Below are 14307 nucleotides of genomic sequence, written 5' to 3'. Positions count from 1 at the left end.
CCAGCCTATGGCACTGACCCTCTTTCCTTGCTTATATTATCTCATATACAGTTGATTCTGCTGGTTTCTGAAATACTCATTGAATTGATTCAATAAATACAGGGATAGCTATTTCCTGTCATACACTGTTACAGGACTAAGGAAAAATAAAGTTCCAGTCTCTTAAAGCCAAGAAAAACAGAAAACTTTTAGAAAGAATTCTTCCTCACCATTTCAGTTTATCATTGGCTCCTGACGAAAAGGTTGAACTTTTAATAACTTCACCCATTTCCTCCCGGCAAAAGCTAAAGTTATTGATGGTCCACATATAGGAGAATTTCACTACCTTGATCTGTTGGGAGCGGGGGAAAAAAAAATAGAAGAAAAGGCAATTAGAGAGCAAGTGGGTAACCTAACAGGATGAAGATCAGATGATTATTTCCCTCCTTCTGCTGGACCTCCATCATAAGTAGCCACTTTGGCTAGCATATGGGCTCATTTCCAGTAAGCCCCTCATCCATATTTGAAGAAATCTCAGTAACCAACATAACTTTTTCAGCTTCTGAGACACAGTGGATGACAGGTGAGAGAGCATGAAAAAGATTGGAAAAACAGGTGAAAAATCTAGCCCTGGGGCCCGGAGAGATAGCACAGCGGAGTTTGCTGTGGTTGGTTTGAATCCCGGTCCCCCGTGCCTGCCAGGAGCTGTTTCTGAGCAGCCAGCCAGAAGTAACCCCTGAGCAATGCCGGGTGTGGCCCAAAAACCAAAAACCAAAAAAAAAGAAATATCTAGCCCTATCTAAAATGGGTTTCTGCTCAGCGCTGACAACAATTAAGATTAACAAATTTCTGGGGCCGGAGAGATAGTACAGCGGTAGGGCATTTGCCTTATACCCGGCCAACCCAGATCTTGGTTCAATTCAATTCCCGGCGGCCCATATGGTCTCCCAAGCCTACCAGGGGCAATTTCTGAGCACAGAGTCAGGAGTAACCGGGTGTGGCCCAAAATACAAAAAACAAATAAACATAAAAAGATTAACAAATTTCTAATTTTAAATTACCCTTTAGAAGAATCTATTTTCACCAAGGCAGATCAAATTTCAAAGATTCCCCATTTGGGGGCAGAAAGAGTATAGAGGGGTAGGGTGCTTGATTTGCAGGCAGCCAAACTGGGTTGCCTTGCATGCATTCTAATTCTTACATCTCAAATGGTCCTTCAGGCACTGACAGCAGTTAGTGCTGATTGAAGAGCCAGGAATAATTTCTAAGCTGCATTGGGTGTGGCCCAAACCAAATAAGCAAACAAACAAACTAACTAAACTAAACAAAAAGATTCCCCACTTTTAATGTTCAGGGAAATTTTACCCCATGACATTTAGATTCCACATGAAAAACTGAAAACTGGAAAGTGACAACTTTCTATCAGCTATTTGGCAGATATTTTCTAGAGAAAGCAGATTCTACATAGGAAATATGTGTCCTTCAACCACCAAACCTTTCCAACATGTAAGAATTAATAGCAGACTCACCTGTGTATAGCACCAACTCTCAGCGACAGGGCCACTCGACATTTCTGCCGGAGGTGGAGGACTTGGAACCCTTGACATCGCCAGTTTGAAAGTTAAACGAGATTTTCAAAGTCAGGGGACAAAGATTTCTGTTTTCTCTTTACCCTGGTTACAGAAGCAGCAAAAGGATTTGATTAGATTGGTAGGATACTAACATACTACTTCACTTAACTTTCCAGTCTCTGGGGGATCAGTTGTCTACCTACCTTGCTCTATCATTCAAATAGTTCCTTAGCAGTTATAAAATCACCCCACACCCAAATCTCCAAACCCAGGTGAACAAGTCTAAATCAGGGTCACATGAAATAATCCAAACCAGGCTGAGGGTGAAATAGTAGAGTGTGGTAGTCTTCTATCTTGTATCTCGCCCAAGCTGCCTGCCAGAACTGTTTTACTGAGTTACAGAGACCACCCCCAGGTGGGGCAGTAAGACATAGTATCCGAAAACAGCTCAGACTATCTGAGCCTTTTCTGCCCAGGTTTACATATAAGACAATCTTTGTTTTGAGTGAGAAAAGTTGTAAACAAACAAATAAAAAGAAACCAGGGATGATCTTTGTTTTTGGTAAAATAAGGTGTAACCTAACAAGTTTAGTCCAGACCCTACATGAAAGCCTTAACTTCAAGGATTAATCTAATCTAAAGCAGTCTCCTACACAATTGTATTTACCTATTTTAATTTTCTATACAATAATGTCATATACCCAATAAATTTATTTAAAGGACACACATCAACTATATATATATATATATACACACCTATATACCTATATATACCTGTGAAAAGACAGCCTAAGAGGAGACAACACAGTGGACCCAGCATGAAGAAAAATAACCTGGAAACCTCTCATCTTCTCATGGATCACTACAAATTTATTAAAAGCAGCCTTCTGAAGGGCAGAGTGATAGTTAACAGCAAGTTGGGTATTTGCTTTGTACATGGCCGACTTGAGCTCAATCCCAGTACTCCAACTCATCCTGATTCCCACCAGGAGTGATCCCAGAGGCACTAGTGAGCTCTGAGCACATGCTTTGAATGCCTTGCTGACTACATGCTTTGAATACAGTAGGCTCAGGCTTGATATTTTTGGCACTGCAAAGTCCTCTGAGCACAAAGACTGGAGTAGCCCCTGAATTCTGTTTGCTGTGTACTCCACCAAAGGTCTATTCTTAATACATTGCTAGCTTCTTTTTGTTTATTTTTGGTCTTGATTTTTTGGGTCACATAGGCAGTGTTTGGGGATTGCTTCAGTTCCTGGCAGTACTGGAGTAGGGAGAGACCATGCAGTGCCAGGGATGAACCCCAAATCCCAACCTGCAAAACAAGTACTCTAGTATTTTGAGTCACCTCCCATGGACCAAGCTTCTCTCCTGGAACAGTATTTACCCTTTCTAAGATGTGTTATTTGTTCTACTGTATGAAAGGTATCTCCACATTTATACTAAGTGACTACCAGATTTCCTCAATTCCACTTCTCTATTTTCCAATCATCCCTCAACCTCCTTTTTTGGGGGTTATTTCTACCTTGGGGGTTATTTCTACCTTAGGGCCAGAGGTAGTATAGGGATTAAAGCACATGCCATGCATATGACTAACACTGGTTTGAGCCTTGAACCAAATGGTCCCCTAAGTACTGCCGACTATAGTCCTGGGAGACTTGAGAACTGCTGGGTAACTGCATCCATAGGTCCTTCCATTGAAGCACCAGAGAAAAATCACTAGCAAGTGCTCCCATATCTCTACTTGGGAGCATCCACCCCCAATTCTACCTTTATAGTATAAAGGGGTCCTCAAACTTTTTAAACAGGGGGCCAGTTCACTGTCCCTAAGACCATTAGAGGGTCTAACTATAGTAAAAACAAAACTTATGAACGAATTCTTATGCACACTGCATATATCTTATTTTGCAATGAAGAAACAAAACAGATACAAATACAATATGTGGCCCGCGGGCCATATATTTCCCAAATTTCACTTTGATCTCATAAACCTCAGTCAGATAACAATTGTGCAAATCATCAGGTTGCCCCATTAGTAAATACAATCCAAACAAACTTAAAATTCTCCCCTCCAAGTTCTTTGGCAGAGTGTGGTAAGAAACACCTGCTGGTGCTCAGGGATATTTCTGGCTTTATGCTCAGGTGTGACCTTGATCTCTATGGAGGATAGCAATGAACTATAAGTAGATTCAGGTATCAAACGAGGGTGATAGCTAAAGCAGTCACACACAAAGCTTTACCTTTTGTCCTAACTGTCAAGGCCTTTCTAAACACAAAATCTAAGAACCAGAGAAACGGGGCAGTTGATAAGGTGCTTGCCTTGCACAGGTTCAATACCTGGCATCCTACATGGTCCCCTAGGCACCACCTGGAGTAGTTCCTGACTACAGAATCAAAAGACAAATAAATAAGTAAAACAAACAAACAAACAAAAAAAAAACCCCAAAAAAACTGATTTTAAAAAAATTAGTGAAGCTGATTAAGTTTAATAAACAAAAGCTGAATGGTAAACTGAAAAAAAATTAGCATGCCTGACAAAGAGATAACTTTATTAATATATAAATATACAAATTTTATTTCTACAAAATCACTGAAAGGTCAACTAACATATAAAAAACATTGTTCAGGAGCAAGAGCAGCGGTGCAGTGGTAAGACGTTTGCTTTGTATGCAGTCTGACCTAGGACAGACTGTGGTTCGATCCCCTGGCATCCAATATGGTCCCCCAAGCCAGCCGTGATTTCTGAGCACATAGCCAGGAGTAATCCCTGAGCATCACCAGGTGTGGCCCAAAAGCAAAACAAATATATATATCGTTCAGCTAGGAAGGTGATTCAAGGTTCTAGAGTATATGCTATGCATTTTGGAGCTATGGGTTCAATCCTCAGCACCATGTGATCGTTAAGAGGAGTGAACCCTGAGCAGAGTTAGCAGGCGACCCCAAGAACTGAGCTAGGAATAATCTATACCTATGATGTAGCCCCAAAACAATTATGATTGTTCACGAGACCTAGATTTGATCCCTAGCTCTGCAAAATTATAAAAAAGTTAACAATAATGATGATACGAGGCATTGTTCTACTTTATTTATTTTGGTTTTGGGGTCACACCCAGCAGTGCTCAGGGGTTACTCCTGGCTTTACGCTCAGAAATCGCTCCTGGCAGGTTCAAGGGACCATATGGGATACCAGGATTCGAATCACCGTCCTTCTGCATGTGAGGCAAATGCCCTACCATCATGCTATCCTTTTTTTTTTTTACATATTATAGTAGTTCTAGAAATAGAATAATATGTTTCATTGGTTTATAATATTTGAAGAAGACATTTTTTTCCTGAGCACCTCATTTGTTTCCAGCCATGGAAATATAAATTTTGTCACTCATTATGTTACCTTTAAAATTATTAGGCAGCTCAGGTACAATTTGTGACGCTTTTTCTAAAATTCTCATTATCTCAGGAACAGAATATGAAATTTTTATTTTTCTTTGGTTTGGGGTCACACCAGCAGTGTGCAGGGCTTAATCCTGGCTCTACACTCAGGGAACACTTTGGCTAGTCCAAGATTGAATCCAAACCAAGATAAATGCCCTGATCACTGTAATATCTCTTTGGCCTCAAGGCATAAATAATTTTTTTTAAATCACACAATTTATATTCACTGATCATTTAAGTGATAGGCTTAGGGGGAATTCATAGTTGCAACAACACCACTAGTATTTTAATTCCATATTAGTTTTAAATACTATCCCATAGACATCCACCTGTAAAGCAAGTCTAAAAAATAAGTCTTATACACACAATGATCTTTTCGTTGAAGCCAGCAAATGCTCCACTGCAATGACAGCTGGGCGTCTCTGTTTCATTAAGGACTCCCGACTTCATGTGATTCTAATTTCATGGCAAGATCAAGAGATCAAATGATCACCTGTGATCAAGGCAAGTGTGCATTTAAAGGAACACACTCTCACAAAGTTGGCTGTCTAGTAATGAGTAAAGCTTTTACAAGTCCCAGCTACTGTTACTGCCAGTAGAGGCTAGAATGAAATTTCAAATTTTCTACTTAAAACTATCTTTTGAGAAGGCTGACAATAAAGATGTGAATTTTACACATTAAAAGCATAAAATTTGGCTCCGAAGGTGTGGTATGCGGGCTCAGCTCTACACTGAGTGATCCTAAAATACTAATTTGAGTTTATTTTGAAGTTAAAATATATTTCAGGGGGGCCGGCGAGGTGGCGCTAGAGGTAAGGTGTCTGCCTTGCAAGCGCTAGCCAAGGAAGGACCGTGGTTCGATCCCCCGGCATCCCAAATGGTCCCCCCAAGCCTGGGCAATTTCTGAGCGCTTAGCCAGGAGTAACCCCTAAGCATCAAAAGGGTGTGGCCCAAAAAAACAAAAAACAAAAAAAATTTCAGGGCTGGAGAGATAGTACAGTGGGTAAGGTGCTTGCCTTGCACACAGTTTGATCCCCACTTTTTCCTACAGTTCCATGAGAACTGCCACATGCAATCCCCGAGGTTGGGTCCCCAAAGCAAAACATTTCAGAGGGCCCACCGGTGGCTGAGTGGCAGAGGATTTAATTTTCTTGTGTAAGACTATGAGTTTGAATCCTGGAAAAAAAAATATTTTTAGGACCTGCAAGATAGTACAGGAGGTAAGGAACTTTCCTTCCCTGTAGTCAACCCCAATTTGATCCTTGGTACCTCATATAGTCCCACAAGAACTGTCAGGGGTCACCCCTGGGCCTCCTGAGCACCAGCTGGGATTCCCACTCCTCCCCATTCAAATAATAAGTCATAATTTAAGAATTCTCAAAGCCAACGAACAAATTAAAAATAATTAATGTTAATGACTTAATTGTTAAGAAACAAAGGCTTAATTTTTCATAATAATGAGCCATACTTTATTATTTTAATTAGAGAGAATTATTGAATTTTGAGGGTATTTTTTCCTTTTTTGCTTCTCACTCTGTAGCCAAGGCCTTTAAAAATAATACTATCTTTATGCCAATTTTTTTTTTTAAAGTGTTCAACATAGCAGTTAGAACAACTGGAGAATCTGGCTTCCACACTGAAGAGCTCTGACCATACAACCTGCTGGGAGGAAAATTGACTAGGACAGCACAAGTCTAATTAATTTCACTCATAGCAGGCACCGCAGGCGAAGTGTTCATCAGCAAAGTAGCCTGGTGTTACATGAGCTCTCCTGTCCTTCATGCCAACCACTACAGATGCTCAGCAAAAAAATAAGGAAAGAAATCTTAGAAAAGAAGAGGTCTATTTGAGAGTCAAAGTTTGAGAACCTTTGTAGAGACAACTAGTACCAAAATATATTGTTTCTGGCTTGAAACAAGTTAAGACAAGACCGGCTGAGTTTTTTAAGCTTAGTCAACTTTCCCAAATGCTGACAACTCTGAGTCTGAACATCTTTGTTATGTGCCACCATTTTTTTTTTGTTCACTCTATTATATTCTGACCCATGAGGTGACATTTCTTCTGAGTCACACCAAGATATAAACTTTACAATATCTGTCAACGGTAATAACGCTCAAATTCCAAGAAGGTAGGAGCAGTTATCAACTAAAAGCAATCTCTAACACATGCTTCCTGCGAGATGACAGATAATGTGTGGTTAATAATTTTTGATCAAACATTAAAGCCAATCAATATGGTAAGATTTCTACTTTGGAGAGAGTAAGACAGAAGTGAAAAAGAAAACATTAATGGGGTCTCAATGCACAGATAATGCTTTTAAATGAATCCATACTTTTACACTTAAGAAAACGTGTGTGTGTGTGTTGGGGGGGTTACGTGTAGAGCCCTGAGTGAATGCACTGATCCACATCCCTGACCCATAGTCAATAAAAAGAACTTGGAACTTGCAACAAACTATTATTCTTTACAACCTCTTACCATTCACCTCATCTACTTACCTAAAACAAGATTAGTTAGCATAAAAACTTAGATGACTACAATATTTACATGGTTGTATTAAAGTTCATTAGCTTTGTTGCTTCTTTTATATATATGAGAACCCTTTGGACAGTACTAAGTATTAGACTTGACAATAAAGTGAGAAGCATTAAAGTTATTCTTCTGAATGAGGTTTACATATGACCAAACCTCCTAACCTAGCATCACTCATTCATATATATATATATATATATATATATATATATATATATATATATATATATATATATATGAATATATATTTTATTTATAAAATCCTAGTAAAAATTAGTTTTCCACCTTGCATTATCAAGAATATCTTTATTCTACAAGGAGAGAAAGATGATTAGTCTGGGGCCGGGCGGTGGCGCTGGAGGTAAGGTGCCTGCCTTGCCTGCGCTAGCCTAGGACGGACCTCGGTTCGATCCCCTGGCGTCCCATATGGTCCCCCAAGAAGCCAGGAGCAACTTCTGAGCGCATAGCCAGGAGTAACCCCTGAGCGTCACAGGGTGTGGCCCAAAAACCAAAAAAAAAAAAAAAAAAAAAAAAAGATGATTAGTCTGAGGTAGAAGGAGGAGAAGTAGGCTAGCAATTTCTTTTTTTTTTTTTTTTTTTTTGGATTTTAGTTTTTGGATCACACCTGGCAGTGCCCAGGAGTTACTCCTGGCTCTGTGTTCAGAAATCGCTCCTGGCAGGTTCAGGGGACCATATGGGATGCTGGGATTTGAACCACTGTCCTTCTGCATGCAAGGCAAACACCTTACCTACATGCTATCTCTCCGGCCCCATGGCTAGAAATTTCTGAAAGTGTTAGAGTGACAGCTTGTGTGATTGGTTTTTTCCTCTTTCTTTGATTCCCTAATTTAGACATCCAATGAATTAAAACACAGGCAATATACATGTAATGTCTATCAGTTAGCTTGATGACCATCACTCTTAATTTTATAGGAATAAGACTAAAGATAGGGGCCGGGCGGTGGCGCTCGAGGTAAGGTGCCTGCCCTACCTGCGCTAGCCTAGGAGACGGACCGCGGTTCGATCCCCCGGCGTCCCATATGGTCCCCCAAGCCAGGAGCGACTTCTGAGCGCATAGCCAGGAGTAACCCCTGAGCGTCACCGGGTGTGGCCCAAAAACCAAAAAAAAAAAAGACTAAAGATAACAGAATGAACCATGAGATGTTTTTCTGTAGGCCCAAAACTGTCTAATGCCACTTAAAACATGTGTTTCAACTTACTATTCAAACATGCACAAATTAGATGACTGAGAATATAGTTTTCTAAAACTATTTGTTAGGGACTTTTTTTTTTTTTTTTTTGTTTTTAGGCCACACCCATTTGAAGCTCAGGGGTTACTCCTGGCTATGTGCTCAGAAATCGCGCCTGGCTTGGGGCAACCATATGGCCAGGGGATCGAACCTCGGTCCGCCCTACGCTAGCAGGACCTTACCTCTAGCGCCACCTTCCCAGCCCTGGGACTTTGCACCAGCACCAGCACCACCACCACCAGCAACACCAGCACTACCACCACCAGCACCAGCACCAGCACCACCACCAGCACCAGCACCAGCACCACCACCACCACACATCTTTGGTTTAAAGTTTTATACAGTTTCCAAGTAAGGAAAAAAATCCCAATGCTGTAACTATTTTTAAACCCGAGAGACATTTGTATTTTCCAGAACAGAAAACACCAAAAAAAAAAAAAAATTCTTGACAAAAATATTCCACCACCACTAAAAAGAAAAACCACCAAAACTACAGAAATTAGTTTGTGTGTAATCAATTTTGAGGAAATAATATGCCCTGTTTCTTCTGCTGCAGTGTCCTTAATCACATTCAGTTTGGGATTAACTTCTTTATTGCCCTAAAGACAGATTAATATAGGTCACACTGACTTCTTCTGTTGCAAGACTTTTGAATATTATGGTGAATTTTTGCAGTTCAATCTAGTCTAACAAAATATTAACTGCAATGTTTTTATTAGGTTTAGAAATACATCTTCTTTGGTTTGTTTTGTTCTTAGGGCAACACTTGAGGTGTTCAGGGATCTTTCCACCTGGTACTTGAGGGGACAATGTGATAATAGGGATTGAACCTAGGGCTCTCAAGTTCAAAGCAGCCCTTTGAGCTATATTCTCAGCTCTAGAAATACTCCTTAAAATGCAACTGAGGCTAGTTTAAAAAAAAAAAAAAAAAGAGGATGAAGGGGTGGGAGGGGAATAAAAGAAAATGCATTTAAGGGAGAGGGAAGAGTGGAAAAGAAAAGGGAGGGGAGGGGAGGAGAGGGGAGAGAAAAGGAGGAGAGTGGAGAAGAGAGGGGAGGGGAAGGGAGGGGAAGAGAGGGGAATAGTTAGCAAGAAAAAATTCAATTGGCAAAAGATGGGATGTGCTATGTGACTTCAAACTTTGAAAAACAAGTTATCTAAAGATGATTGCCTTTTAAAAACTGAGATATAGCTGACAAATAACACTGCATTTGCACTTTTTTTTTAAATCTGTAACAGAGGGGCTGCAATTTTATGAATTTAAATAAAGAAAAAAAAGTCAACAGCTTAATAAAAAAAGGGTAAAAAAAACACTCAAGACTTTTTACAGAAATGGAAACATCAATGATTCTCAAGTTTATATAAAAACATGTCCAACTCTCATTCATAATAAAATAAATGAAATTAACTCACATAGGTTCATCCAATGAATTGGCAAAGATAAATGTTTGCTAACACTTTCCTCAGAATAAGAATGATTCTAATTTACAGTATGAACTGTTACAAACTCCAAAAAGAAAATGAATATCTGATTAAGAAACACATACCCTTCTATTCAGTAATTCCTACTTCTTAAAACTATATTTTTGCTTAGTTTTTGGTTTTTGGTTTTGGTCCACTTCCCAGCATTGGTCAGGGTTTATCCTAGCTCTGCACTCAAGAATTACACCTGGCAGGCTCAGGGAATGCAGGGTATGGAACCTGGGTCAGCTGTATGCAAGGAAAACGCCCTACCTACTGTACTACTGCTCTAGCCCCTGTGTTTCTTTTTTGGGGGGGGGGGGGCACATCGGGCAGTGCTCAGGGGTTACTCCTGGCAGGCTTGGGGGACCATATGGGATGCCAGGATTCCAACCACCGTCCTTCTGCATGCAAGGCAAACACTTTATCTCCATGCTATCTCTCCGGCCCCTGCCCGTGTTTCTTAAATGTTGGGCCAATGTGATTATTAACCTCCTCAAACTAAAATACCATAGCCTTTATAATTAATTTTTCTGAATTACGAGTTTTCTATAAAGCAAACCATGAGGAGAGACAAGACAGGAATTCTTCAGTGGCTTCCAGGGGTATCCAAACACCTATCTTCTGCCATCCAAACCTCACCCTACACTCATCCTTCCCCATCACCAGGCCTTTCTGTAAAAGCAAAGCACTTTCTGCCTTCAGTTATCTTTGGTTTTGGGTTACACCTGGGAGTGCTCAGGAATCTCTCCTGATAGTGCTTGGAGTACCAGATATCAAACCAGCGTCAGACACATGCAAGTGTCTCAACCCCTGTATCCTTTCTTTTTTGGGGGAGTCAGATGGGGTGGTGGTTTGGCTCACAACTGGTGGTGCTCAGGCAGAGTTTACTCCTGGCTGTGCTCAGAGGACCATATGTGGTGCCAAGGGGTCAAACCTGCATCTTTAGTATGTAAGGTAAGCCAAAAATCTTTGTGCTCTCCTTTGTGCTATCTCTCTAGCCCTTTCTTTTATCAGCTGCCAGCTTGTCACTTCTATCAAATGTAGCATCCTCAGAGAAATCTTCCCTAAACACCTTATCTCAAGAAGTTCCCACTTCAAGACTATCTCCCTCATTATATTATCCATCATTTAGGGAGGTGGTTAGAACCACATCTACCAATGCTCAGGGGTTACTCCCAGCTAAGCACTTGGAGGTTGCTCCTGGTCATGTTCTGGGAACCATGTGGTACCTAGGGTCTATCCAAGGTTGGGTACATGCAAAAAATGTAGCTTCAGTCTACTGAGCTGCCTCTCTGACCCCATTACCCTTTTTCCTTATTAGCATTATCTAAATTTATCTTGTTTTGTTTTGTTATTTTCCCTACTAGAAGTTAAGCTCAATGAGAGGAGAGCTGGGTCTAAAATGGTATAACAGACACCCAAACATTTAATGAAACTGCTGAGAGACCAGAGATGTAGCTTAATAGCACATGCTCTGCATGTATGAGGCCATAGTTTTCTATCAATCACTGACACCAAAAAAAGCAGCTGCTATTGAATAACAAGACTCTGCTGTTTTTGTGGGATATTTTTCATCTACTGAGTTCCAGTTAAAAGGTTACTGAGATCTCTAGAGCCTTCTCAAAATGGGAGTTCCCCATATCTAGTGAGAGGCCCAGTGCCCCACCCACACCCAACTGCCTCCCGAATATCAACAACCCAGTATCACAGCTCCAGGATTAACCTAAAAGAAATGACACTTTGCTGAAGTCCGCAACTCCCCAGCTCTGGAAGCAACACCTCTATGCAAATGAGAGACCTGAGGCTCAATCCTCAAACTCTCAGCACCCTCCCAGTAGTGACACCTCATCCTCCCCTCAAGAAAAAAAAAAGGAGAGAATAAAAGCCAAATAGTATCTATTATTTGGGAGGACTTGTTTGGCCACACCTGGTGGTGCTAAGGGATTACTCTTGGCTCCCGTGCTCAAGGTGGTCTTGGAGAAACCATATGAAATGTTGGAGATCAAAGATGGGTCAAGCAGCATGCAAGGCAATTTGTCTACCTGGTCCATGCCTGGTTTGCTAAGTCTCACTGGGATCAGTCATGGGTCCCCCTTAGCAGGCACATTGCTTAGCAGGCTAAGCAAAGCCAGGATAGCAAGGCTGTCCAAACCAAGCCAAACAAGACGAAGACGAGGGCAGCACATAAAACTAATACCTATAGAGAGAAGGGGATAAACTGACAGAATGGTCCCTGCCTCCCAGCCTCAGAATATGTGGGCTGTTTACAACCTTGCTGCATTCCTCTATCGATTAGGAATAACTACGAAGTGTCCTTTATCCCCAAGGAGACATTACAGGCAGCTCAAAGGTTAAAACTATGGAATATTTCCCACTTTAGATGCTACTTTTCCAGCAGGGTGGGGGGAGGTGGGAAGGGAGGGATCAAAGAAAAGAGAAAACGCACGCGTAACATATGTTATGGGAAAGGGAATCGTTCCCCTGTCCTTAAAAAACTATGAGGCCTGGGAGATGGCTTAAAGGGCTGGAGCATCGCTCCTAGCATGTGGAGGCCCTGGATTAGATCTTACATACCAAGGAAGAGTAGCTCTGAAGCCAACACTGTGTGTGGCCCCCAAAACAACCAATCAACTAAACAAACAAAAATTATGTATAAGAATTGTCCCCTTTAAACATATTAGCATTTCCAGTCCCCAAACAGGTCCAGGGAGAATGCTCAGTTCGGAGGCCTGTCTCAGGGCAAAACGTGATAACATCCTTTCAGATTGTATCTCCTCGGACTTTCTAAGACTTCTTGAACTTCTTGCTTTGCTTTAATTTAGTCACATCTTTAATATTTGAGAAAAATACTCCCTTCTCCGCCCAGCTGGAGGATTTCAGCAGAATGAGCCATGCTTGCACAAAGCAGGGGTTAATGCCATCAGATACTGTGTTGCTGGTCTTGATGACAGATCCCTGTCAGGAAAAAACTCTCCTCCAACCCTATTTCTTATTTTTAGTTTTTAAAGCAGACAGGGTTCATCAGATTAAACTTCTCACACATCATTTTCAAAATCCATCATCTGGGAAATGCTCTGACTAAGAATGACATGAATTCAAATCAGCAAACAAATCTGATTATAAAGGAACTACTTCACTTCAATGCAATCTCTGTTCCAAAGGAAGCACCTTTAGAAATGAAGTTAGACAGGCAGAATCCAACAATCAGCAAGTTCTCTCCTCCAGATATTATAATGTGTTTATTCTTGTGAATGGTTTGGGCAAAACTCTCTAGAGCCACAAGAGCAAATTTAGGAAAGATGAAGATTTTAACACATCCCACATGTTTTGCAAGACTTCTCTAGGTTGAAAATTTTTTTCCCTAAAGATTAAATAAAGGGCTGGAGGGATGCACAATGGTAAAGCAATTTGCCTTAGCCGTGGCCGGACCCAGGATGGACCTGGGTTCAATTCCCGCGTCCCCCTCCTGGTCTCCCTGAGCTCTGCCGGGTGTGGCCCAAAAACAAAAAAATAAATAATTAAATAAATAAAAATAAAGCTTGAATAAAGTTTAAAAGCTGGAAGAAAAGGAGAAGGAAAATCTTATGGCTAAGAATATTCTATTCAGGGGCCGGGCGGGTGGCGCTCGAGGTAAGGTGCCTGCCCTTACCTGCTCTAGCCTAGGAGACGGACCGCGGTTCCGATCCCCCGGCGCCCCCCATATGGTCCCCCCCAAGCCAGGAGCGACTTCTGAGCGCATAGCCAGGAGTAACCCCTGAGCGGTCGACACCGGGTGTGGCCCAAAAACCAAAAAAAAAAAAAAAGAAAAAAAAAAAGAATATTCTATTCACTAGTTACATATCCAAAGCTGTTCTGAAAGCTTATGGTTTTCCTCCGTTGTTTCTTCAACTACACTTATTTTAGAGCCTTATAAATATAAAATCCAAATAATAAAAAGATAAAAGACTCGACACAAATACTAATTTAAGTATGTCAATCCTGTAAGGAATTCCAAAATTAGAAGCTATTTTATAAATAAATTAGTGTGAAGGTTACATAACCACAGAGCCCTCTGGCATTTTATAGGAACAAACTGCATATGT

At 41.0% G+C, this 14307-nt stretch overlaps 1 protein-coding gene across 2 annotated transcripts in view; it reads right to left on the bottom strand.

Moving 5' to 3' along the window:
• SPOP (speckle type BTB/POZ protein) overlaps window positions 1-14307 on the bottom strand; it is a 107557-nt gene that overhangs the window by 28110 nt on the left and 65140 nt on the right. For both annotated transcript variants that reach the window (XM_049780533.1, XM_049780540.1), the window contains exons 2-3: window positions 1509-1652; window positions 210-331 (exon numbers count right to left, since the gene is read on the bottom strand). In XM_049780533.1, the coding sequence (XP_049636490.1) occupies window positions 210-331; window positions 1509-1586 (200 nt within the window). In that variant the 5' untranslated portion in view covers window positions 1587-1652. The remainder of the gene's footprint in view (window positions 1-209; window positions 332-1508; window positions 1653-14307) is intronic.

This window comes from Suncus etruscus, chromosome 1 (genome assembly GCF_024139225.1).
Source record: "Suncus etruscus isolate mSunEtr1 chromosome 1, mSunEtr1.pri.cur, whole genome shotgun sequence".
Taxonomy (NCBI): domain Eukaryota; kingdom Metazoa; phylum Chordata; class Mammalia; order Eulipotyphla; family Soricidae; genus Suncus; species Suncus etruscus.
Note: the sequence above shows the minus strand (reverse complement) of the source record. Positions and strands in the feature narration are given on the sequence as shown.